Raw genomic sequence first — 25,627 nt, forward strand, 5'->3', positions numbered from 1 at the left:
GTGTCGCCAGAATAATGGCTAATCGCGGAAACTGTTTCAGTCAAGAACCATACAACTGTGTCAACTATCTTTCTCATGCTCTCTCTCTCTCCCGTTCAGCCCAGGAGGGTTTTTCCAGAGCATACTGTCTATAAAATGGGTCAGGACGGGACAGGGTTCTATTTTTATCTGGAAACAATTTTCATAACTTCACAACAGGTATCTCACAGACCTCCATGCCCACACATCCCACTCTAACGTAGTCCAATAGAGTGGAGGTTCCCTCAGAAGTCTGTTCTACATCTATTGCTCTCCTGGGCTTCTGATACTGCCTGATTAGTTAAACACGCAGAGCAATGAAGGCTGCAAGGAATGGGACTTGATGGAAATCTCCAACTAGAAATTAAAATTTAGTGACCATTATTCAGACTTAGCAAATACAATAGTATAGTAGGTTCAGTTGCATCACTGTAAATAGGGAAAATTGCAATATTTCTCAATATTGACATACATTAGTGTTGGGCGATTTGACCTAAAATCAAAATCTTAATTAATTGAACATTTTAACTTGATTAACGAACCATTATTTTATTTATTTTATTTTTCTGCCCTCATTGTTCACGTACAGGTTTTGTACAGTAAATATGGTCACATATTACAATCGAGAGATTTTTGAATGAAGGGTGCATTATTGATTTTAAAATAACTGAAGGAAACACACACCATCTATGATTATTTATTTAACATCAACGTTTAACAACTGAAATTAAAACCCACGTTCTCTAAGACATAAAAAAAAATTTTAATAAATCATAAAAACTGAAAATAAAAACTGAAAATAAATAATTTGCACTTTTGGAAACAAAATAAATTAGTTTCAAAAACCTGGAAAAATTAGATCAATTGTAGGTTCTGAATGTCGATTTCGATTACTTTTCGATTAATCGCCCAGCCCTAACATGCATTACTGAGGAATAAAAGTTTCTTCTGAAAAAACGAGTCAGTCATCAACTGGTCATTGTGTCATTTTAGCTCGAATTGGAAGTTTTGGTTACCTTCACCCAGAAATGTGAAACTGGCTCTTAGGTCTGTGCATGGGATCAACCTGAAATAAAAGCTTTTTATTATTTAAATATTTTATTTTATTGGGACTTTTTACTATTCAAGTAGAAGTCAAAGTCAGCTTTATTGTCAATTTAACCACATGTTCATGACATACAGAGAATCGAAATTGTGTTACTCTCAGATCCTAGGAGCCTAACATATAATATTAATACAAAAAATTGAATTTTAGAAAGAAATTACAATATATACAATTATACATAAAATGTAGTCTAAAAATATAAGTAAAAAAAAAATTTGTAAACAATAAAATTACACTTAAGGGCATATGGCAATGAGTGCAAGTTGTGCAGATGTATAACAATATAAAGTAAAAAAAAAAAGCAGTATAATGTAAAACAGTATATAGAGCAAAAAGGCTTGTAAACATGATAATTATGTTAAAGTGACAGTGTCTTAATATATAGGGAGGTAGTATGATGTAACTAACTAGCAGATGCGACTTGTACACTCAAAAAAGCGACGCTTGTTATTTGTTCAGATTACTTATTTAAAATTTGCTGAAACAACATATTTTTAAAATTTTTTAGAACTAAATAGTTTTATGTGAGTTAAAGTTAAACCTAATTCCTCTGTTTTATCCCAACACAAATGGATTGTGTGGAACACAGAATTTTTTACAGTGCATACCTAAAAAAGCTGCTTGAAAGTATTGCAAATAACATAGAGCAAGGGTGCCCAAACTTTTTCGTATATAGGGCCAAAAGCCAAATATGATTGAGAACCATGGGCCAAAGGTAAATATATACAGTACCGAGCTATATTACATTAAAGTTGTCATGGCTGTTTTCCTAAATTATTTCATAAGATTGTAAAGTAAATAGAAAACATTACTTAAAATCGTATTAACTTATGCAGTATAACATCTAAAATTATAACTTATTGCAATAATAACATAAACAATCACATTTATAACACTGTGAATTTCCATGATGAATACAGTAGTCAAGCAGAATCTGCCTTTGCCTTGATCTATCGGTTGACAGTATGTACATTTAAACTAAATCTGATTAATTTACACCATTTAATTGAAACATTTTATTTCAGTTAGCTTTTAAGAATAAAACAAACAAATAAAAGGTTACATAAGATTTAAAATGACAGCCTCTAAACCATGCCCATCATTCTTCCTCTCTTGGATGGGATGGTGGGCCAAATCAAAGGTTACTGTGGGCCAACTTTGACATAGAGCATACCTGAAAGGCACTTTGTTGTTACAAAAGATATTATCTTTAAATCTAAAAATATATGTAAATATATATAAAATCTATAAAAATACAGGTATATAAAAATAATTCATTTATTTTCCTCTGGCTTAGTCCCTTATTTAGTAGGGGTAACCACAGCAGAATGAACTGCTAACTAATCCAGCATATGTTTTACGCAGCAGATTCCCTTCCTGCCGCAACCCAGTATTGGGAAACACCCATAAATTATCACATTCATACACATACTCATACACTACAGCCAATTAAGTTAATCCAATTTACCTATACCGCATGTCTTTGGACTCTGGGGCACACCGGAGCACCCAGAGGAAACCCACACGAACACGGGGAGATCATGCAAACTCACACAGAAATGCCAACTGACCCAGCCAGGACTTGAACCGGTGACCTTACTGTGAGGCGACAGTGCTAACCACTGAGCAACCGTGCTACCCTATAAAAACAATAATACACAATATAATATCAAGTTTTTACTCTGTTTACTTTTAATAATTCTGTTTGATTTAACAAATTGAACCAATTTCTTGTTCAAATATGATTGCTTTAAAAAAAGTAAATAAAAAACCCTGAATCAACTCATTCTTTTCATGGCATTTATATAAAGCTGTTCTCTTATGAACTGAAGTGCTTCTATTTTCCTCATTTGCATGTCGCTTTGGATAAAAGCATTTGTTAAATAACTAAATGTAAAATGAAAATTTCTTCTGGCTTTATCCATGATGTACTGTATAGTGGTTTTGGGTAGAGGCCATTTTGGAGCTGAATCCAAAAGCACATAACTACTTCTTTAAAATAACCTATATGCGGCCAGAGGAGTAAATGCATGTCTAATTTCAGTTGTCTCTGACTCAATATATGATGCATGATGTAAGACATTTGTAGTAGAAATTTGCAGAATAGACTCATCTTGCTTGAAGTTTGATGGTTTTAACACGCATCACTGCTCTTCAGTGTTTTTGGTTTCAGCAGTGACATTTACAATATTATACTTAACTGACCTAAACTAACCTTCAGCTGTGAAAAGTGGACTGAAGCAGTTTCAATTTAAAAGAACTTTGTATATGTTAAAATGCTTTTACACAATCTACATTGTTAAAAGCACTAGAGAAATAAAGATGATTTAAATTTTATATCAGCTGGAATAAAACATGGCCAAGATATTTACAGTATGTACAGTAAACAGTAAACTAAGGCTGGAAGAAACCCTTTAGCTAAAATTTGATGCCTCACAACCACTAACCAATTAGTTTGTTTACCACAGAAAATAGGGAGAAAACTAGTTGGCACTTACTCTTCAGTCATAGATCAGCCAAGAAGTTGTCTAGGACCCCCTGATGGTGGATAGTTTAGTTTTACAACATACTTATGCACTTTTGGGGACTTGCCCACTACCCAACACCATTCAACAACATTGATAAATAAATAAATAAAACTATGCTGACTTTGTTTGTATGACAAAAGAAAGTCATACAATGATAATGCCTTGAGGTTGATAAAATTAGGAGTTACTTTCTGGGATAATCTTTAAGTGAACTATTTCTTTAAGCTAATTTGTTTGGTTTAAATAGTTAATTAGTCAAGTAGCTTGATTAGCAAGTTTGGATATAGGAAGTGGATGGAAATAGTAAATGTTGAAATAAAGTGTCAAGATTAAAAAATTAAAAAACTTATCAATATTTAATGTTACATTATGTGGTAAAGTGACTTTTGCTTAAATCCAAATTTACGTTTTACTATTTATATTTTGGCTATTTGGTGTCTGCATCATTTAAAATTTTAATTCAAATAAATTGTAGACTTTAATTTTCATTTGTGTAAAAAAAGTCATCTATCAAGTGATGTCATTTGATTATCATCCATCATTAAAATCAAAATATTCAAATTGAAGCTTTTTTAGCTATGAGACATGAAAAATCAAACTTTCCCAACATTTTAAATACAACCCATATTCCAAAGTGACTAGCAGTGCCATATTGCTGTAAAACCAAATTTGCTGCAATTTAACCTTTCAAATCATGCGTCTGAATTGCCTTTTCCATATCCGACCATGCATTCGAGACCTTAATGGTCATTACAGGCTTTGCACCAAACGCTGGATGAGGACATGAGGAATGTCTGCCCCGTGGGGATGTGTGAAATCCATTACAGTATGTGGCAGAAGAGCACAATCCCTGAGGCAGCTCGTCTAATTTACGTGGGCTTATTACAATGAGATACTTACAGAGCTTGACAATATAGTGGCATATTATGAATGACCTTCTCTTTAACTGCAGTGAGGAGGAGAAGAGGAGGAAGGGAGGGGAACGAGAGCATGCAGAGGAGAAAAAAAATGCCCCGGGGAGTGAGGTGTTTCCCCATTGGCTCTCTTGCACAATTTCCAAGAGCTTTTTCTAAGCCTATGGTTTTCAAATGTACATTCAGATGTATCTACATGGTTAAATGTATTTTAAGCATATTTCAAAATATGTCAAATATGCATTTGCCTATACATATATAAATTAGAGACACAAATCAAAATGAAAAAAAAATCTCCTCTATATATTTTGTCTTTTTCAAAATATAAGTAATGTATCTACTATAAAAAAAGTTAAGATAAAATGTCAAGAAATTGGTGAAATAGTATTTCATTGAGATGTAAAAATAAAACATATTTATTTAGACCTGTTTTTTTATTATATAAAGGAAGACGTGATCATATCAAATGCTATTAATGCTATTATATTTTTATTAAAAGTTTGGCCACCCCTGATAATTTTCATAATTGCAGGCCATAACCTGCTGGCCTTTCAAATCTGCAAATTCATTTGGATGTATTTTATACACTAGGGAAAAAGCACCATTTCAGTTCTGACACTACCTTTATTTAATCAACAGATGCAATGGAATTTATGTCTTAACAAAAACAAACGGGTGGAAAAATTTGGGCACCCCAACAGAAAAATTACATCAGTCTTTTGTACAGCCACGTTTTGCTGAAATAACAGATGCTTCTTATAGTCAAGGATAAGAGCCTGAATTCCTGCTGAAGGCATTTTGGACCATTCTTTCTTACAAAATTTCTCTAGTTCAGTCAGGTTTGATGGGTGACAAGCATGAACAGCCCTTTTCAAATCAACCTATAGATTTTTAATGATGTTCAAGTCTGGGGACTGGGACGGCCATTCTAGAACATTGTATCATGTCTGAGCATGAATTCCTTGGTAGTCCTGAAACTGTGCTTTGGGTCATTGTCCTGCTGAAACATTCAACCCTGTTATAAATTCAGCCTCTAGACTGATTTCTGAACATTGTTCTCCAGAATCTGCTGATACTGGGTGGAATCCATGCAACCTTTAACTCTGACAAGGTTTCTAGTACCTGTGCTTGCCACACATGCCCACAGCATATTTTACAGTAGGGAGCAGGTTCCTGGAATGCTGTTCTTGTTGAAGCGCCTATGGTTGTGGCATCTGTCCACAGTAAATTTTTTCAAAATGATTTAGGCTTGACCAGTTATATACCTCAAACGACTCATCTTGTAGGCAAAATGCAGGAAATGCTTCTTCTGCATCACCTTCCAATGAGCTGTTCTTTGTGAACTGTGGAACGATGTACAACAGTATTAGCAACAAGATGTTCCTGGAGCTCTTTGGAGGTGATCTGTGGTTTGTCTTTGACCAGTCTAACCATTCTTCGTCTTTGCCTTTGAGATATTTTTCTTGGTCTAGCACATCTTTCTTTCACAAGAACTGTTCCTGTGGCCTTCCATTTTCTTACTATATTTCTGACTGTGGAGATAGAGACTTTAAGCCTGTGTGATAGCTTTTTGTATCGTTCTCCTAATTCATGTTAGTGAATTATCCTAGTTTTTAGGTCATTAGGAAGTTGTTTTGAGGTTGCTACTTTCAGGTTTACAGTAAGGAGAAGCACAACTAGCAATCAGCTATCTTAAATATCCTTTTTCATGATTGGTTGCACCTGTGTTAGAATTGTTAAGGTTCACCAAGTCACTCAAATCAATTTTGTGTTGTAACCAATCAGCATTAAGTGACTACAGGTTTTGAAATCCACACAAAAGAGAAGGTGCCCAAACATTTGCATAGCCTATTTTTCAGTTTTAATTTAGGCCCAACCCCATTTCTATTCTTGTACCCCTACCCCTTCCCCTTGGCCCTTGAAACAGAGTATGAATGGGTAGAGCTTCAAATTTTACCCCTAAGAGATGGGGTACCACTACAACACCTGCATACATCATTATATGTCATCGCTATCTCTTGCTTCATATGTGATCCACGATCGCGACTGCTGTAGTTATTCCAGTTGTGTTATTTTTAGTTATCTTCAGGAAATCACTGAAGCCATATATTATGTTATCATAATTATTTAATGTGCCAATAAGATGTACTGTGCATTTACACAGTGGTCATATTCATCTATGTAAATACAGAAAAAACAACATTAACATTATAGCAGACACCGTAAAAAGCTCATTTCCAGCCACTAGACTTTTCTGACAGGGTATTTGAGTGTCAGACATTACATATATATATTTATTTTTTAAAGCGTGATGGTAAAACACGAAATCAGTTATGAATATATTAAAACATGCTTGGTTGTTGGAAAAATTTGTAATAATGACAAAAAAATACTAATTTGGGAATCTCCTTACTTTTGGGTGCAGCTATGCTGCGGTTGTAGCTGGTGTATTTTGGGAAATTTTCTTACCCCTTGGTTTCGAGTGTGGTGCTGAAAAATCTCAGTTTGAAGGGGTATCTAGCTCTTCCCCTTAGCCCTACGCCTTCAAGCTAAAGAGAATTGGGACCCGCCATACCCTTTCACGTGAACACGCAAAACGATGGGTAGGGGTAAGGGGAAGGGCTAAGGGGTAGAATTGGGTCTGGACCTTAATTTCACAAATCTCAATAATGCTACACTATGATTTTCTGTCTGAAAAACATGACATTATCTAGCTTTCTATAGAAACTGAATCGCATTTTACTGCGATATTCTCTTAAAGAAAGAGCACATTATTATGCAGCCACAGGGGGGTGCCCACATTTTTGTATAAGACTGTGTGTGTGTGTGTATGTATATATATGTATATATGTATATATATATATATATATATATATATATAGCATTTAAAAATGTATTTGCCTAATTATTTTTTTTAATTAATGTGTAATGTAACACAAGTAAATCTTTATTTGATGTAAAAAAAAAATTATAAAAAAAAAAAAATCTAAATAAAGGCACAAAAATCCTCCTCTAGAAACATTGGGGAACTTCTTGACTTCCACGGTAAAAGACAAAGATCAATATATTTCTACAGTTTTGCTATATTTTTACACAAGATCTATTTCAGCTTCTGACATATATTTATTTATTTTTACCATATAATCATGATGATATAACAATAATTTCCATGATTAACTGCATCCAGATGCCAGTTAAGCAGCATTGTAAACATAGATATCATTCCCAAATTAATCTGCTTACATAACCCGTCTGACATTGATTAAAATAAACCACCGTTTCACTCAGAATTCATTGTACTTTGATACGACTGCGAGCTGTAATAATGTTTGTTTGAGTGCCAAAAACTGGAACAGGGCACAGAGAGGACAAGCACGGAAAGGACGGATGAGTCCAAATGAAAGCAAAATTACAGGGACAGGACGGACAAACCAGACAGGACCTAAGACATAAAAAGGGGGATGGGACAAGAGGGACAGTTATTCGAATAGCAGATGCAGGACAGGATGTCCCAAAGCTTGCAGGCTCTGAATTAGAGTCAGTTGCCTTTGAACCAAATGCTGCTCTCCACTTCTGAGAAGAAAATCCCCTCATTTCTCAGTTCACAGAGAGGCAGGAGACAAAAGCTCTCTCATCCCCGCATTCTAATCAGCAGCTCTGGGATGCACATGCATATATATATATATATATATATATATATATATATATATACACAGCTTAACAAACACACACTCAATATCTCTCTTTCTCGGAGCGCTGTCTCTGTTCTCTTTATCCTGCTCGAGCCATGACACAGTCTAAATATCTGCCCCATCTTGCCTGTTAATGCTGCTGCTTTCCACTCTACTCCACATCAAGCACAATTTGGATAATTGGTCACACTGCACGGGCTGATCCTCTGTTATTGTTTTGATTTTATGGGAAAACTTGACCTTTGGGAGTCAAACAAAGCACATGTCCAATATGACTAAAAGGTCTCTAGCATGTATAAAACTGGACTCAAAATGTTTCCATGAAAGATTATGTATATCTAAAAAAAAATAACACATACACACACACACAAACACACGCACACGCACACACACACACACGCACGCACACACACACACACACACACACACACGCTTGTATATATGATTTACGGGGACTCTTCATAGGTTTAATGTATTTTATTCTGTAAAAACACTTATTATTTGGCCTTACCTATACTCTAAACCCAGTGCTCACAGGAAACCTGTAGAAATTTTTAAATGTCAGATGACTTTAAGTATGTTTTTTTAAGTTATAAGGACATGATGTCCTTGTAAACCACCTTAGAGTACATCTAGGTCATACCCGTGTCATTATTCAATAATAATTATATAAATAATTTCAGTTTGTAAACCACATAAACAAGTAACCACACAAACTCTCACACACATGCACACAATATATACTATATGTATATAGTATAGAATAGGGATGTCCCGATCAAGTTTTTTTGCCCTTGAGTCTGAGTCCGAGCCATTTGATTTTGAGTATCTATCGATATTGAAACCCGATCAGATACTTCTATAATACATAAAAAATTAATAAATAAAGAAGAGTGGAGAAACAGATCCAGGATGTTCCTTATTTTTATTTAATTCACCTTATTTAAACATTCAACAACTCTGTTAACAAACAGAGCACTTCTGTGAGGTATCTTGAACAATCAAGTAATAAATAACATAAATTCTTAACTACCTCAACTTAAAATACCAGGCAGACAATCCCAGGTTTAAATATCTCACAGTTTGCTATGGAAATGTTGTCATCATTAACTTTATAATACCTCCAGACTGAAGACATGCACTTTCCACTTCAAGCTGGTTCTGTGTTCTACTTTGCTGGCATTTGATCAATAGCATTTCTGCAACATAGTGATGTCATGCCGCACACGTTGCTGTTTCTATGTGAAGTCAAAAAAGAGGTCCACTCTGTGCCACCGCATAACTATAGATGTGTAAAAAAAAAAAAAAAAAAAAAAAAAAAAAACAGCGCATTTTGATTTTTGATAAATCAATAAATTTGATAATTATAAAAAAAAATGTTACTTGAGCACCAAATTAACATATTATAATTATTTTTAAGGTTGTTTTAGTTGTTTAGTTTATTCAAATTAATCAAAGATTTTAGTTGTACGTAAGTTTTTGTTTTAGTTAACAATAACAATTCTGCACTAAATAATGGCTACGTAAAGCTTTGCCATCACAGGGATAAATACATTTATATTTATTAAAATAGGGTAGACTATACTAAATTGTTAAAATGTTTTTGTTTAATATAGTTATATTTTAATATAATGTGTAATTATAATAATATAAAAACATGTTGCCTTAATGAGTAGACTCATTCTAAAACAAACAAACAAAATCTTACTGATATACTAGTGTATATAGTGTATAACTGTACTAAATCATTTTATTTAAGTTAATAGTAGACCTCTAAAGCTGAAGTATAGAGACTAAATATTCACAGTAAAAAAACAATTTGGGTGTCAAATTTTGCCACTTTCTTGTACATTTTTACTGAATCTTGCTTAAACATGCCTGCCGGTACATTTAAAGTGTTTTTAAAGCCTTGTTTAGTTTTATTTAATTTTACCAGTGACATTCAGCAGCAGCAACATAAAATTCAAAACCATAGACAGCAACAAAGCTTTCAGCACTATGGAGAGCATCACAAACATTCAGCACCATGGACAGCGCCCAAAACCTAGTGCTGGTTCCACAGTAGTTAATTCATAGTCATAAACACTGCCTGAGGTTTTTAACACCAAGGACAAAATCCACGTCATCCTAATTACACCATTTTCCTTCACACTAGTTTGTTTGTCCAAACTCTTTAATATAAGGAGAGTAATTAAACTCTCTGCATAATTATTTACCTCTCAAAAAGCTGCACATCGTCAATTACCTGTGAATCATTATTGCAAAGACACATGAAGGGCGCCAGCATGATGATTTTTATGATAACAATAATCATCAATCTTTTAAAAAGAGCATTCAGTCACTTACAGAGGTGTATAGGTATCCCTCGCTGTTCATGCCCAGATAAAAGCCAGTCTTCGCTCCCTGAATCGCCACTATCCGCAGACCCACAGGAATCAAGTTGAACTGTGCTGTTGGATGAAAAAAGAGAAATTCATGCTCAATAAACAGATGAAACACTAAAGGAAGGGCAGCATAATGTTATGACCTGAAGATACTGTTTCTGCATATATTTGTTTTTTTCTCCTCGTGTGGTTAGACATGTTCATGTTCCAGATATAAGGACCACCGTGAAGCTGCCTTTGAGTGTTTGCTGACTTTGCATCATTGTGTTTTGATAGCATTCTGATTGACTGTTTTTTTGTACCTTCATCAGTGTTTGACTATAAAGAAAAGGTTGTGACTGGAAGAGAGAGGATTTTTTTTGGTTCAGTGAATCGTTGAGTGTTTGTCATTGAAAGATAAAGTCTCGATTCTCCGGTTTATTTGATCATTTCCTGCTTTGACTTCTATTTGGATTCTGATTCTGCTGTGTGTACACCCTGAAACTTTGTAAGTATTTACATTTATTCATTTAACAGACAGGGTATCCAGGGTACTTATAAAACTTTGCCTCTTCTTAAAAATGAACATGATCCAGAATATATTTATTTATGAATGACTATGGCTCGTATTATGATTTAAAATGGTTTAATTACGTCAATTCATTCATTCATTGTCCTTCACCTTAGTCTCTATTCCAGAAGTCGCCACAGCAGAATGAACCGCCAACTATTCCCGCATGTTATACACAGCGGATGCCCTTCCAGCCGCAACTGTGTACTGGGAAACACCCATACACACTCATTCACACACACACTCATGCACTCCGGCCAATTTTAGTTCATCCAATTCACCTATATCCAATTCACCACATGTCTTTGCACTGTGGGGAAAACTGGAGCACCTGGAGGAAACCCACCCTAACACAGGGAGAACATGCAAACTCCACACAGAAATGCCAACTGGCCCAGCCGGGACTCAAACCAGCGACCTTGCTGTGAGGCGACAGTGCTAACCACTGAGCCATCATGCCACTTCTTAGTTAAGTCAATGTTTAATTTGATTTTAATTACAACTGCACACATTCTCCTGTCAAGTTTGATTTTTTAGATCACAGTCTTTTTGTGGGAAGTGGTGTATGTAAGTTTCCACCACTGTTTTGTGTGTACACCACATTTACAAATAAGACCCTAGATCACTAGAGATCTACATTTACATTTAGTCATTTAGCAGACGCTTTTATCCAAAGCAACTTACAAATGAAGACAAGGAAGCAATTTACACAACTATAAGAGCAGCAGTGAACAAGTGCTATAGGCAAGTTTCAGGTGTGTAAAGTCTAAGAAGCAAAGCATTAGTAATGTTGTTGTTTTTTTGAGAGAGAGAGAGAACAGTTAGTGGTATAGCCAGAGAGGCAGTTACAGATTAGGAAGGAAAGTGGAGACTAAATAGTTGAGTTTTTAGTCGTTTCTATATAAATGCTTTGACAAGTCAGAGTTAGTTTATATATAATGTGGTGTGAAAAAGTGTTTGATTTTTTTAATTGTTTTGCATGTTTGTCACACTGTAATGTTTCAGATCATCAAACTAATTTAAATGTTAGTCAAATATAAGCAGATAATGTTGTTTTGAAATAAAAGTTTTTGTTATTAAGAAAAAACAAAATCCAAGACTACATGGTCCTGTGTGAAAAAGTGTCTGGAAGACTTGTTGTAAAAAATGTTGTAAAAAAACATGACGTCTGATGTTTATCAAAATATCCTGAAGGAGAATGTCTGTTAGTTAGCTCAAACTGAAGCGATCTTGGGTTTCTTCAGCAGGACAATGATCTAAAACACACCGGCATGTCTACTTCTCAGTGGCTAAAGAAAAACAAAATGAAGACTTTTTAGTGGCCTAGTCAAAATCCTGACCTGAATCCAATTAAAATCCTGTGACATGACCTTAAAAGGAGGTTCATACTTGAAAACCCTCTAATGTGACTGATTTACAACAATTAGACAAAACTGAGTATGCCAAAATTCCAACACAGCGCTGTAACAGACTCATTGCAAGCTATCGAAAACACTTGATTGCAGTTGTTGCTGCTTAGGGTGGCCCAACAAGTTATTAGGTTTAGGGGGCAAACACTTTCACACAGAGCTATGTAGTTTTGTATTTTGTTTTCCATTAACAATAAACACTTACTTTCAAAACTGTATGATGTGTTTACTTGTGTTATCTTTGAATAATATTTAAATGAGTTTGATGATCTGAAATTATAAAGTGTGACAAACATGCCAAAATAAAACATTTGTAAGGGGTCAAACACTTTTTCACACCACTATATACAGTTTATGGTTTGTCAAACCCACTCAGCTGCATAAAGTACACAAAGAGTGGCTCAGTATTTTTAAATATGCTTGTTAATACATTTTGACCAAATTGAGGGATGTAGGGGCTACACAACATTTTATTTATATGTGTATATAAATTTTTATTATTATATGTGTGACCCGATCTGCACCTAAAGAGATTCTCATTGAAAGAAAATGTAATTGGTTATTTGGCATCTCTGTGCTGGGAACTCCGGTCATTCTCTAACTAACCTCTAGAGGTTGTAACAATGTAGAGAAAAAAATATATGCAGGTAGAAAACTGTGATTGGTTGTTATAGATGTCAGTCAAACTCTTTGCCATAAGTGGGCGGTTCTTTGGGCGAATAAGCTTTAGTGACAGGAAAAAAAAGTCAGAAGTCTGGCTTTGCGAGACTAAAGACAACGTGACACAGGATAAAACAGGATAACAGAGATGAAGACTAGAACGACACAGAAGAGCGGATGTAAAAGTGACAGGGAAGGCAAAGATAATGGCATTAGGTGGGGGAAGGTATCCATGAGGGACTATCTGTCCTACGTCTGTTGTCCTTGATAGAAAGATGGATCGTATTTGATATGGATCTTTCATGAACATCACACAGTTAGTGCTGCTGAGCGATAGCAGAAGATAAAAACATGCAAAATAAAGGCAATGAGAGAGAAGGAAAAGTCTGATAGAGATATTCCCTCACTTGCTGAGGAGAAATAAGATTTCCTGACAGCGTTTGACAGATATATGACATTATCTAATTGGTGTCGGACAGTATCGTAACAATTTAGCACCATAAAATTCGCCTCATTGGGACATTAAGTGTTTAGGATTCATGTCAGCGAGGCCTGTCACGACGCTCCTGGGACGCTGCAGTGTATGGTTATTTAATATGTGCAACAGTCATTTCAATAGACAAGCGTGACATGTTAGCTAGTTCTTGACAGCCCTAGCAGGAATGGGCTACACTTTAGCTCACTCTGACAACTGCCATCCCAGTGAAATACTTCTCAATCTGGTACACACAAACAAACAAAAAAAACTCACATAGAGATTAAAAAGGCTCAAGAACTCATGACGCATCACATGTCTGCCCTTGTTGGCATGTCTCTCTCTCCCTGCTGCCTCTTTCCCTTCATGAACATCATGTTATGGTGAGTCAACATAAAATTTGTACTATTGAGACCTCAGGTTGAACCTGTGCAGGAGAAGTGACTTCTAGAAATGCTTAAATGTGTCACAATAGCGGTATTTTGAGTTGCTTTTTAAAAACTTATTCTGTACAGAAACTGAATGTGAATTACAAAATGACAAAACTGCACAACTTCTGAGCAACCATTTCATGAAAATATTAACTTCCTCTGATTAAGTGCACTACTGTTTTGTTCTAAATAGTTGTTAATATAGGAATAGTTACATTTATTTGTTTACATGTTTTATAAAGATTGAGTTTGATGACAGCAAATTCTAAATGTAAATCATTAGCATGACAAATAAATAGCCATTATCTGCTTATACTGATTATAAAACTGATATTATACAAAAATATTTTTCAGACCATTGGTTCTAATTGAATTTGCTTTGTAAACCTTAAACAAATGTAAATAAGTCTTTTTTATTTCATGTGTTATTTAATAATTCTTTACTGTAGTTCCTATGTTTTAAAAATGTCAACAACAACAACAACAACAACAACAGCAGATTGTAGCAAAACAACATGTGCAGAAATTGCAAAACAAGTACACAGATTCTGTCTGCCCAGAGTTATCATTATATGTAGTTTTTGAAATCAGACTACATTTTCCATTTCATTGCATCACTAATGCTCAGATTAGCAAATAAGAGTCCCCGAGATCAGGCACCTGCAATAAAGAAAGTGATCAATGTAACTAATATCTGAAATGTTAAGCTTTACTTACAGTGTCTGCATCTCTAGTTTTGGTTTCTATTCTTAAATAAGGAATACATTCTATTACTTTGTTCGAGTTCTCTTTGAAAGTTCTGTGAATTGATCATTTTGATACTATTTTAAGTCATTTAACATCAATTTTTAACTGCGTCTACAATATGGTTAATAAGCTGTGTGTTTTTGCACTTTGTTCAGGTTTTAATTAAATTTATAAAGATGCTGTAAACCAAATCTTCATATATTCTACCATAACTGCACAAAAATATGGTATTTTGTAGATTTACAGTTGAAGTCAGAATGATTAAAATCCTGAATTATTAACACCCTGTATATTTTTTCTCCTAATTTCTGTTTATTGGAAAGAAGATTTTTTCAACATATTTCTAAAATAATAGTTTTAATAACTCATTTTTAGTAACTGATTTATTTTAATATTGCCATGATGACAGCAAATAATATTTTACTAGATATTTTTCAAGATGCTACTATTCAGATTAAAGTGACATTTAAATAAAAAATATATAAATTGCTTAAGGGATCTAATAATTTTGACCTTAAAATGTTTTTGTCATTATTAATAACTGCTTTAACTCTAAATAAAACAATTAAGACTTTCTCCAGAAGAAAATTATATTAAAGGAAATGCTGTAAAAAGTTCCTTGCTCTATTAAACAAAATTTGGGAAATATTTTTGACTTCAACTGTAACTTTAGTTTTATCGTGAATAACAAAAGAGATATATTGACTTGAACACACCACATATGTACCTGCTGATATTGAGAGTTATTTCCCTACATGCATGCTAGTTTCCAGTCATCTTTTTTCAACCTCAGCTATTTTGCCAAAACACTGATGTGTGGACACAACAGTCGCCTTTTGTCACTGCAGATTCTTCAACATCAGCTTGATGCGTCACAGCTTTAAATCAATCACTTCCAGACATTTGATTAAACTCCCAACTTGGCCAAGAGAATATATAAACATTGTATTCCAGTGTGGCCTTAATTCCAGTCAAGACAAATATTAATGCTACAGCATGTGATCTTCAATCATGTCTCAGAGTGCGAATCTCCAGAGTGGCACTGGTGACCATGGGCTAAGTGTTATACACCTGGCCTTAGGCCTGACACACAGGACATATGCCAACACTGGGCTCTCAAATTAATTACAACAGACAGACAGACAGAACATGTACGTGAGGAGACTGGAAGACAGAGGAAATGAATAACGGTAGTGACAGAAGTTCGTTTTACGTCCGTCTAGCGGTCACAGCAACAGACACACAGATACAACTCAATAGTTTCTACAACCGGAGGTCACACTGTGTCTGTCAAGCGTGAAAAACAACTGAGAAAAAAATTGCTTACAGAAGCAGCTGTTCTCGTCCCTTGTGCCGTCCATGGTGCCATCCGGCAGCATCTGCAGGTAGTAGCCGTGCTGGCTGTACAGACGGGTGACGATGCCTTTTAGCTGTGGCTCTGTAGAGAGAAAACACATGAACAGGCACACAATGTTAGTCCAGTGAGAAAAACAGCACAGATTGTGCCACACAGATATGATTTCATTCAAGCCTACAGAGTATTTTTATTTTTAATAGAGCTTTAACAGTTACTGCAATGGTATGTTCCCAATAGGATTGCACAATTTACCGGTACTATAGTAGTATGGTAGCGGATGCCTGTCCAGCTGCAACCCATAACAGTTTATCTACAATAGATAATATTGCATGTGGAAAAGTCACTAAAATGCTCACATGTTTGTGCAACAATATACCATTTTATTTGAATAGTCTATGGAGCCCTTTAAGGTTGCAAAACTGTAGAATTTGCGCCTTTTATGGTAGCCTATTGCGTGTTTTCTAATGCTTCAGTTCAAACGCAAATCTGAATCGGTAAATTTCTGTTCCTGTTAATATGATTTATTAGCAACCGTGACAATTTCGTGTAAAAGTGAAATTTTGAATTACTTTGGATTGTTACCTGAGAAGACTGAAAAAAAAATACAGTAAACTTTGAAAAAAATATTGAGCACTTCATATAGCCTAAGTTTGTGGACAAAAAATGCTCTTATGTAACAAATTTCATTCAGTATAATTTGTATCTTTATTTTAATGTATTTGTGTTGGTCAGTAATCTACAAAATAAACACATTTTAAACACAAAAAAATATATTTTAGGTGAAGTTAGGTGCAAATAATAATTTATGGCCTTAAGGGAATTATGAATTACATTCAAGTAGGCCTATTAGAACATAAAATCTAGTATTTCTGACAATTTTCTTTATAATTTGAGTTATGAATTACAGTATCGCAATACTACTTGGTATTGTGATACTTCAGCTGGTATAATATTATTTATTAATGGTATCGCGACAACCCTAGTCCCCAATTGAAGCTAATGTAGATAAATAATAAAAAATAATAATAATAAAAATAAATTTTGACACAAATGCTGTAAGTATGCAATTACAGTATATGTAAATATAAAAGTGACAATTATAATGTTTAAAAAAATATGTTATGAATAAAAGTACTTTTGAAGTTTCTGTTCATCAGGGATTCTTGAAAAAAATCTATCATGGCTTCCACTACAATATTAAACAGCACATCAGTTTTCAAGATTGATTATAATCGGACATGTTTTTATATTAATATATATATATATATATATATATATATATATATATATATATATATATATATATATATATATATATATATATATATATATATATATATATATATATATATATATATAAAAGAGCATATTCATTCATTTATTTTCCTTTGGCTTAGTCACTTTATTTTACCAAGGGTCGCCACAGCGTAATGAACCGACAACTTATCCAGCATATGTTTTACGCAGCTGATGCCCTTCCAGATTCAACCCATCACTGGGAAAAAAACCCATGCACTCTCATTCACACAAATACACTACAGACATTTTAGCTTAGCCAATTCACCTGTAGGACTTGAGACCTGTTCATTTTGGCAACATTATAATTAGTTTAGCTTTTACCTGGTGACAGAGGAATTTCTGCCATCATTCTATAGAGTTTGATGCTCCGTTTTTGTTTGAAACTACAAAAGCACTTAAAAAGATATGCAAGGCCATTACATTTTCTATGCATGTAATGGAGGATCGTTAGTAAGCGAGGTCTAATCTCAAAATAAACACTAGAGGCTGCTGTTTTTAGTGTGCTTGGTAGTGAGCCTACCGTGACGGAAACACCATCTTGCTTGGAAAGGGTCAAGTAGAACCATAAAGATGACAATATGGTGCCGAGACCCAGAAAAAAAGACACTTTCCTGATCTTAAAAGACACATTAGCACCTGCAATCTTTATCTTGCCTCTCTACCATACCAGAAATTCTAGTTCAAATCACACTCAGGGTATAGCAATTAGAAACAGAGTGGTAACATTGGTGCTGTGAGCTGGACAACCATCATTTAGCTATGCTTAATAACTTAAAGGTTTTTAGTGAACATGTAAGTGCACCACCAATCATGCTGGACACATAGGTTTGAATCCTTCTTGAGATGTTAAGAGTCAGGTTGTAGTGTCTTAGTTAGCATACCCAACTAGTATACCATGCAGAAAATGGCAAATCTCACTCAGAGCTTGGCAAGTGGAACTGATGAGGTCACATTGGTGCCGTGACCCAGATAAACATGACTTTCTTGTGCTTAAGACGTGTGTTAATTCCTGTGGTTTTTAACAGCATTGTTAGTGCACCTGTCCTTCTAGGAACTGGATGACTATAATAAGAGTGGACACATTGATTCTGTGACCCAGATAAACCTCAAGAGCCCATAGGTCAGGTTAGAGGCTGCAGTCTTTAGTGTCTCTGTTAGTACACCTACCCATCTGCCACGTGTTTTGCGGTTCCCAAAAACATAGCCCTGGGCACTTATCTCCAATGAGCCTGGGTTGGGAATTACTCTGCTGCTGTGACCCAGATGCATTTTCATGTGATTAAGAGGTGCACTAATATCTGTGGTTTTTTTGACAGCCTTTTTATTCCGTCTTACAAATCTTTCTTGAAGCAGGACAAGTAGAACAAGGGGACACTGGACACGTTGGTCCTCTTCCCTGGAAAAACGTTCCTAGGAGGGCGTTAATGTCTGTGGTTTTTAGTGGTCTTGTTTGTGGTCCCACTTCCCATGTTGTAATCTCTCCCACTAGATGGTTTATACTGTATCGGAGTGGGGTAGGTAGAACTGCAGCCGTTTCAATTTACTACAACTAAACCAGCATTCTACACTACTCTCCTGCCTGCCTGAATTACTGGAATGTTCAACAATTTGAAATGTTATTGCTTTTAAAAAACATTTTTGTTAAACTGCTTTGACACAACATACATTGTAAAAAGTGCTATAGAAATAAAGCTGAATTGAATAGGACTGGGGATAAGTTGGTGCCGTGACCCAGATGGGTGCAAAGATTTAGGGAGGTGAGGATAATGTAGATGAGGCCAGCTGTGTGGGTAAAATTCACTCCACTGATCCCAAGTCATTTGCATAATCCTGTTGTATTTAGTGTCCTATGGCAGGCCGTTTTGACATTTAATCAATAACCCGTACTAGTATCTATTTTCATGTTATTAGTGCTTATTTTTAGATACTAGTATCTTTTCCATTAAGTACTAGCACTTACTTGTTAAATACTAGTGCTTATTCATTAGATAATATTGCCTATTCTTTAGATACTTGAACTTTTTTATCAGATGCTAATGCTTATTCATTGGTATTTATTCATTAGATACTAGTACTTATTCATTAGACACTAGTACTTATTTGTTAGATACTAGTGCCTATTTTTTAGATACTAAGACTTATTCATTATAATACATATTCATTATAATACTTATTCATTAGATACTAGTATTTATTAATATATACTAGTACTTATACTAGTACTTATTAAAAGATACTAGTTCTTATTTATTAAATACTAGTACTTATTTTAATAGTGACTAGTGACTATTCTGTTGTTACTAGTAATAATTAAAATGTTTTCCATTGATTTCTATGGGATCTGTCATTGAGATATCAACTATTCAGTTTTTACTAGTATGTATTCCAGGTGGAACTAGTACATATTTTATGTACTAGTAGTTAATCATTAGGTACTAGTACTTATTAATTAGGTACTAGTACCTAATTAATAGGTACTAGTACTTATGTATTAGATACTACGTATTCTGAGTGTATTCTGTTTGACAATTCTGAGAGGTCATCCATTTAATCTCCAGCACATCTGGCTTTTCCTTGTGGCTAAAAACTTGGGTGAGAGGCTAGACAGTAGTCTAAAATTTGATAAGCAGATTGATTCTGTGATTAAAGCAAGCTTTTTTCAGCTTCGCTTCTCTCTAAAGTCAAGCCCTTCTTGAGCAAGGCTGATCTTGAGAAAGCCATCCATGCTTTTATTAGTTCACGTTTGGACTACGGTAATGCACTTTATGTTGGAGTTAACCAGTCGTGTCTTCGTCGTTTGCAGCTTGTGCAAATTGCTTCTGCTCGCATGTTAACTAACAGTCGGAAAAGTGAGCACATTACACCAATTCTCTACTCCCACCACTGGCTCCCCGTTAAGTTTAGAATTGATTTTAAACTATTGATGTTTGTTTTTAATGCCGTCAATGGCCTTGCTCCTACTTATTTATGCGAAATTTTGCACATTCACAAACCCAGCAGAGCTTTGCGATCTGCTGACCAACTTCTGCTTGAAGTCCTTCGGTCAAGATACAAGCAGTGGGGTGATCGCTCTTTTGTAGTGGCAGTTCCTAAACTCTAAAATACCCTTCCTACTGAGCATCGTACAATCACTGACCTGTCACTTTTTAAAGCCAAGCTTAAGACACACTTGTTTAAATTGGCTTTGAATGCATAGCACTGACACTTCGTTATGTTTTAATGTTTGCTGTATTTTATTGGTATTTTTTGCATTGTTTTGCATTGTCTCCTTTTTTGTTGTGTTCTATAAACTGCTTTTACTTGTGTGAATTCCTTTGGTCAACCTTGGTTGAAGTAAGGTGCTATATACGTAAATAAGTTGATTGATTGATTGATTGATTGATTGATTGATTGATTGATTGATTGATTGATTATTTATTAGGTTCTAGAACTTATTCATTAGAGACTAGTATCTAGTTATTCATTAGTACTAGTATTTATTTATTAGACACTGGTATCTTTTATAATTATCCCTAGTAACAATCCTTACTAGTCAGTTCTGCTTTTTTTACTTGTCTTATGTATGTATGTATGAAGAGTTCAGTTTCAAACATAACATTTCAAACAACTAGTATTTAATAAATGTGTACTAGTATCTTTTAAATAAGTTGTAGTATCTATTTCATAAGTGCGAGTATCTATTTATAAGCACTAGTATCTATTTTAATAGATTCTAATACCTATTGAATAAGTACTAGTATCTATTAAATATATTTTAGTATCTAATGAATAAGTACCAGTATTTAATACATAAGTACTAGTATCTATTAATTAGGAACTCCTATCTAATTAATAGGTACTAGTACCTTATTATTAACTACAAGTACATATATACTTGTAGTTAATATACATATTGTAGTTATATACATATGTACTAGTTCTAGCTGGAATACATACTAGTCAAAACTGAAGTTGATATCTCAATGACAGATCCCTTAGAAACAGTAACAACATAATAGTTACTAGTCACTATTAAAATAAGTACTAGTATCTAATAAATAAGCTAGTATATATTTAATAAGTACTGGTAGCTAATGAATGAGTTCTAGTAGCTATTAAATAGATACTAGTGTATAATGAATAAGTACTAGCATCTAATGAATAAGTACTAGTATCTAAAGCAGTGTTTCCCAACCCTGTTCCTGAAGGCACACCAACAGTACACATTTTCAACCTCTCCCTAATCAAACACACCTGAATCAACCTATCATAACATCAGAAGAGACTCCAACACCTGAAGTTAATGGGTCAGAAAAGGGGTGACATCCAAAATATGTACTGTTGGTGTGCCTCCAGGAACAGGGTTGGGAAACACTGATCTAAAGAATAAGTACTAGTACTTAATGGAATAAGCACTGGTAACATGAAAATAGATACTAGTACAAGCTATCGATTAAATGTCAAAATGGCCTGCCATAGTTGTTTGCTTGCCCATCAACCATACTAGAAACAGGTTTAAATCCCATGCACAGTGTGTACGAGGTGTTACACTAATTAAGACCCTATTGTTTTCCCCCACTGTCCACAATGTCGTAAGTATCTACCTGCAGCCCATTTCTTAAGGCTGTGTCCCACCACGTTTAGAGCCACTAGATTAATTTAGCATCACTATCCAGAGCACAGCTGTTTCTTCTACACATGCACATGCCTCCAAAGACCTGAAGGGTCAGATCAGAATAGACCACCTTTTGCAGACCTCACTTATGCTCCAGATGATGCATTAGCCACGAACATTTAGCATGCATAACTCACTTGACATTTACACTTCCTTATGTCTGACTGCTTGAAGGCAGCGCTTGCTCTCTCATTCCATGTGACCATTTAATCTAATACACTTTAGCATAGTGTGGACATTCACCTCATCTTTATTCCATTCTGGTCACTACATAATAAAAAGTGTATGCTACTCTATAAAAGATTTATTCGCATTGCACGTTTATTTATGAGAGTAGAGGAAAAGAACAGAAGCTGAATGTTTTATCAGCACAGTCCCTCCGGCCTACTTTGTGTTCATTTTAGAAAACAAGCGAGAGGCAAGCTAACAGGAAGTCGCTTGTAAACACGGCTCCAAAATAAAAGAAGTCGTGTGTAGATGTGGTGTATGTAGTGACCATGTTAAAAACAGTTTCTGATTCGTTCCCCACAGTGAAATCCAAATGAAAGAAATCTGTCAAGAAAGTGGGTAATTTAAAAGTGATTATCTGCAGGTCCTGGCTGGCATGTTATGAGTTTCCACTGTGAAGGATATTAGTTAAAGATTTGTATTGTATAAATGTCGAGCCGTTGGGTTAAAAAGACAATTAGTCTCAAATTTCATCATGTCAAAGTGGAAATGAACTGAGAACTGCTTCATTATAATTGATGGTTAATAGGGCCGTATTAAACATGCCATTCATTCACGCAAGCGCCTAGACTTCATATTTAAATATTGTTTTGGGGTTTATATTAACAGACAGTCCATATTGGAATTTCATTAAACGAATGGCTCTTCTTTTTGATGCATTGATTCAAAATTTGTGAAATCTGGTGCCATTATTCATGACAGATTTGTGTTCAATAGTATATGACATATTTATTACCGGATTTAGTGCACTTTTTTCAAATCACCTGGAATTATAGGGCTATATTTCTCCACTATACATCCTGCACATAAAGTTTGTGTGGCCTTCTACTTCTCTTTGCTGTCACGACACCTTTAGCAGTGCAGAAAGACTCTGTGAATCTGCTGAACTTTTCCCAAGACCCGGTAAATGCTCATTGATTTCACCCACGCAAATCCTGATAAAAATTCCACTGACACAAAGAGGTTGCAAAGCTTTGGTTTGTGTGTGTGTCTGATTGTGTATGTGTTAGTTTTGCTGCTGCAGGGAGTTTTTTTATCTCTGGTCTGAGATCAGCAAGAAGTGAGTGTTGGGAGGAATAGGAAATTGTTCTGCTTTCAAGTAAAAGTAGCTCCTGCTAGTTGTGTTTTTTCAACTATGTGAGAGTTTATTCAACTATGGCAACTTGGAAGAGTTAGGGCTCATTTACATGTGTCATTGCTTCTAAAAATGGTTGAAGGAGGGCTCAGGAATGGGTTTTAAAAAAAGCACAGTGCAAGGTCCACATGATGCGATATTATGAACGTGATGTAATAACAACTATGATGGAACCATTAGAAATAGGCAAGCAATATGTTACGGTAGGCACATGAAGATACATCATATAACTCAGGATATTCTGAACAAAGCCACAATGAGAGCCTCATCTGCCATGATATAACGATAAATATATCAGTTGTTGTACTATTAACAGAAGCCAACAATGGTTGCCCTGCCTTCGAGCTCCACTGATTGGTCCACTGCTTTTGGACCTGACAGTGATGAGCTGCATTGCATGTGAAAGTAGAAAAAATCTTTCAACATTTGTCTAAATGTTGTCTAAATATGCCAGGCTCATGTGTTTCAAAAGACACAAGTGTAGCAGTCAAATGCATCCATCCAGCATGTGTTTACATTGAAAAACAATAGAAAAATAGCATATTGGAGAGGAAAAATGCATTCTGTGTGAATGGTTCCTTACAATGTAAAAATAAACTCTTTAAAAACTCACTTGTTCAGTACATTGCAAAGTATTTACTGTATTATATTGAGCATTTTGGGGTAAAAACTGCCTAAACTGACAAAATAACCACAAAAAAAAAATAAAACAATGTTATAAAAGTCTATGCAAAACAATGCTCTATCACGTCAAGTATTTGATCTCAAGCTGCTGTTTGATATTGTCAGTTTCTTAGTGACCAGGTACACTAACTAGTGTTAGAAAAAAATGCATTTAATATAATGACACAAAAAATAATTATTATAACTTATAAATTACATGTAAATGATTTATTACCCTCTTCATATCACCATTGCTTTTTAAAATGTCTTTTTTTTAGGTTTTAAAAATAAAATAATTCTTATTCAAATGGGAGTTAATACTTTAAGGGCATTTGATAAGTATAAACAATGAAATGTTTACAGGTCAGATTGCAACATTTATGAAAAAAAAGTACATTTCAATCCTAGAGACATAAAAGTGTCTAAAATTAAATAGCACTGATGCATTTAGTCATGCATTCATGCTAGAAACCAAAAAGTAGGAAATAAATAAATAAACCATTTTTTCTTTGTAGTTTATAAGCATAAAGGAATATGCCTGCATCACTTTTATATATCCTATATTATTTATATAGCTAGCTGATAATAATTTCAATAGAGCAAAAAACAAAATGTGAGTCTTATTTTTTTTGCTTTATTTTATGTAGTATATTTAAATATTTGTAAAACAGCGAAAGCTGGGCATAAAAAGCATTTGAAAATTATAAAAATGAAGTGTTTCCAGGAGAGTTTGCAACTGTCATGAAAAGATCTGCTAATATATGTCAACCGGAGGGACAGAAAAGTGAATTACACCAATAGTTCATGCAGTTAAGATGGAAACAAAAATGAGCATAGTAAATATATAAGTATACAAAATAAAAAGCTTTTTTTGTTCATGCAAATAAGCAAAAGAAAAAACATCTGAAAAACTTTTACACAACCTACATTATTTATTTATATGTGTTGTCTCGAAGAAATTTTATTTCACTAAAGCAACCGCAAAAGGTGTCATTCATTGCTTGATGATAAACTATAATTAATTTGACTGAAATACAGCAATGAAAATACTTTGTGTCACATGGGAGACGCTGACAAGGGAAGTGCGTATCCAAATGCAGGTTTATTAACCAGAGTATAGTCAGACAGGCAATGATCACATTCAGGAGCAAACAGTTGTATACAGGGAATCCAGAGTCGTGATTGAATAGCAGGCAAATGCAGGCAGGCAGCAGGCAACGTAAACAAGCAAACAAACAAGACTAGGGTCAAAAACAGGCAGGACAAGGCAAGGAAAATGCACCGTAATGTTAACTTGAGAGATAAACAAGACTCAGCCCAGATGTGTGTGTGCATTGTATTTCAAGTCCATGTAATCAGTTCGTAACGATCCTCTGGC

General features: G+C 34.7%; 1 protein-coding gene across 1 annotated transcript in view; it reads right to left on the reverse strand.

Annotated features, from left to right (window-relative positions):
• The window catches only part of fgf11b (fibroblast growth factor 11b), an 87,976-nt gene that overhangs the window by 22,517 nt on the left and 39,832 nt on the right, over positions 1-25,627 (reverse strand). The window contains exons 2-3 of the mRNA XM_056467538.1: positions 16,241-16,351; positions 10,604-10,707 (exon numbers count right to left, since the gene is read on the reverse strand). Of these exons, the coding sequence (XP_056323513.1) occupies positions 10,604-10,707; positions 16,241-16,351 (215 nt within the window). The remainder of the gene's footprint in view (positions 1-10,603; positions 10,708-16,240; positions 16,352-25,627) is intronic.

This window comes from Danio aesculapii, chromosome 10, assembly GCF_903798145.1.
Source record: "Danio aesculapii chromosome 10, fDanAes4.1, whole genome shotgun sequence".
Taxonomy (NCBI): domain Eukaryota; kingdom Metazoa; phylum Chordata; class Actinopteri; order Cypriniformes; family Danionidae; genus Danio; species Danio aesculapii.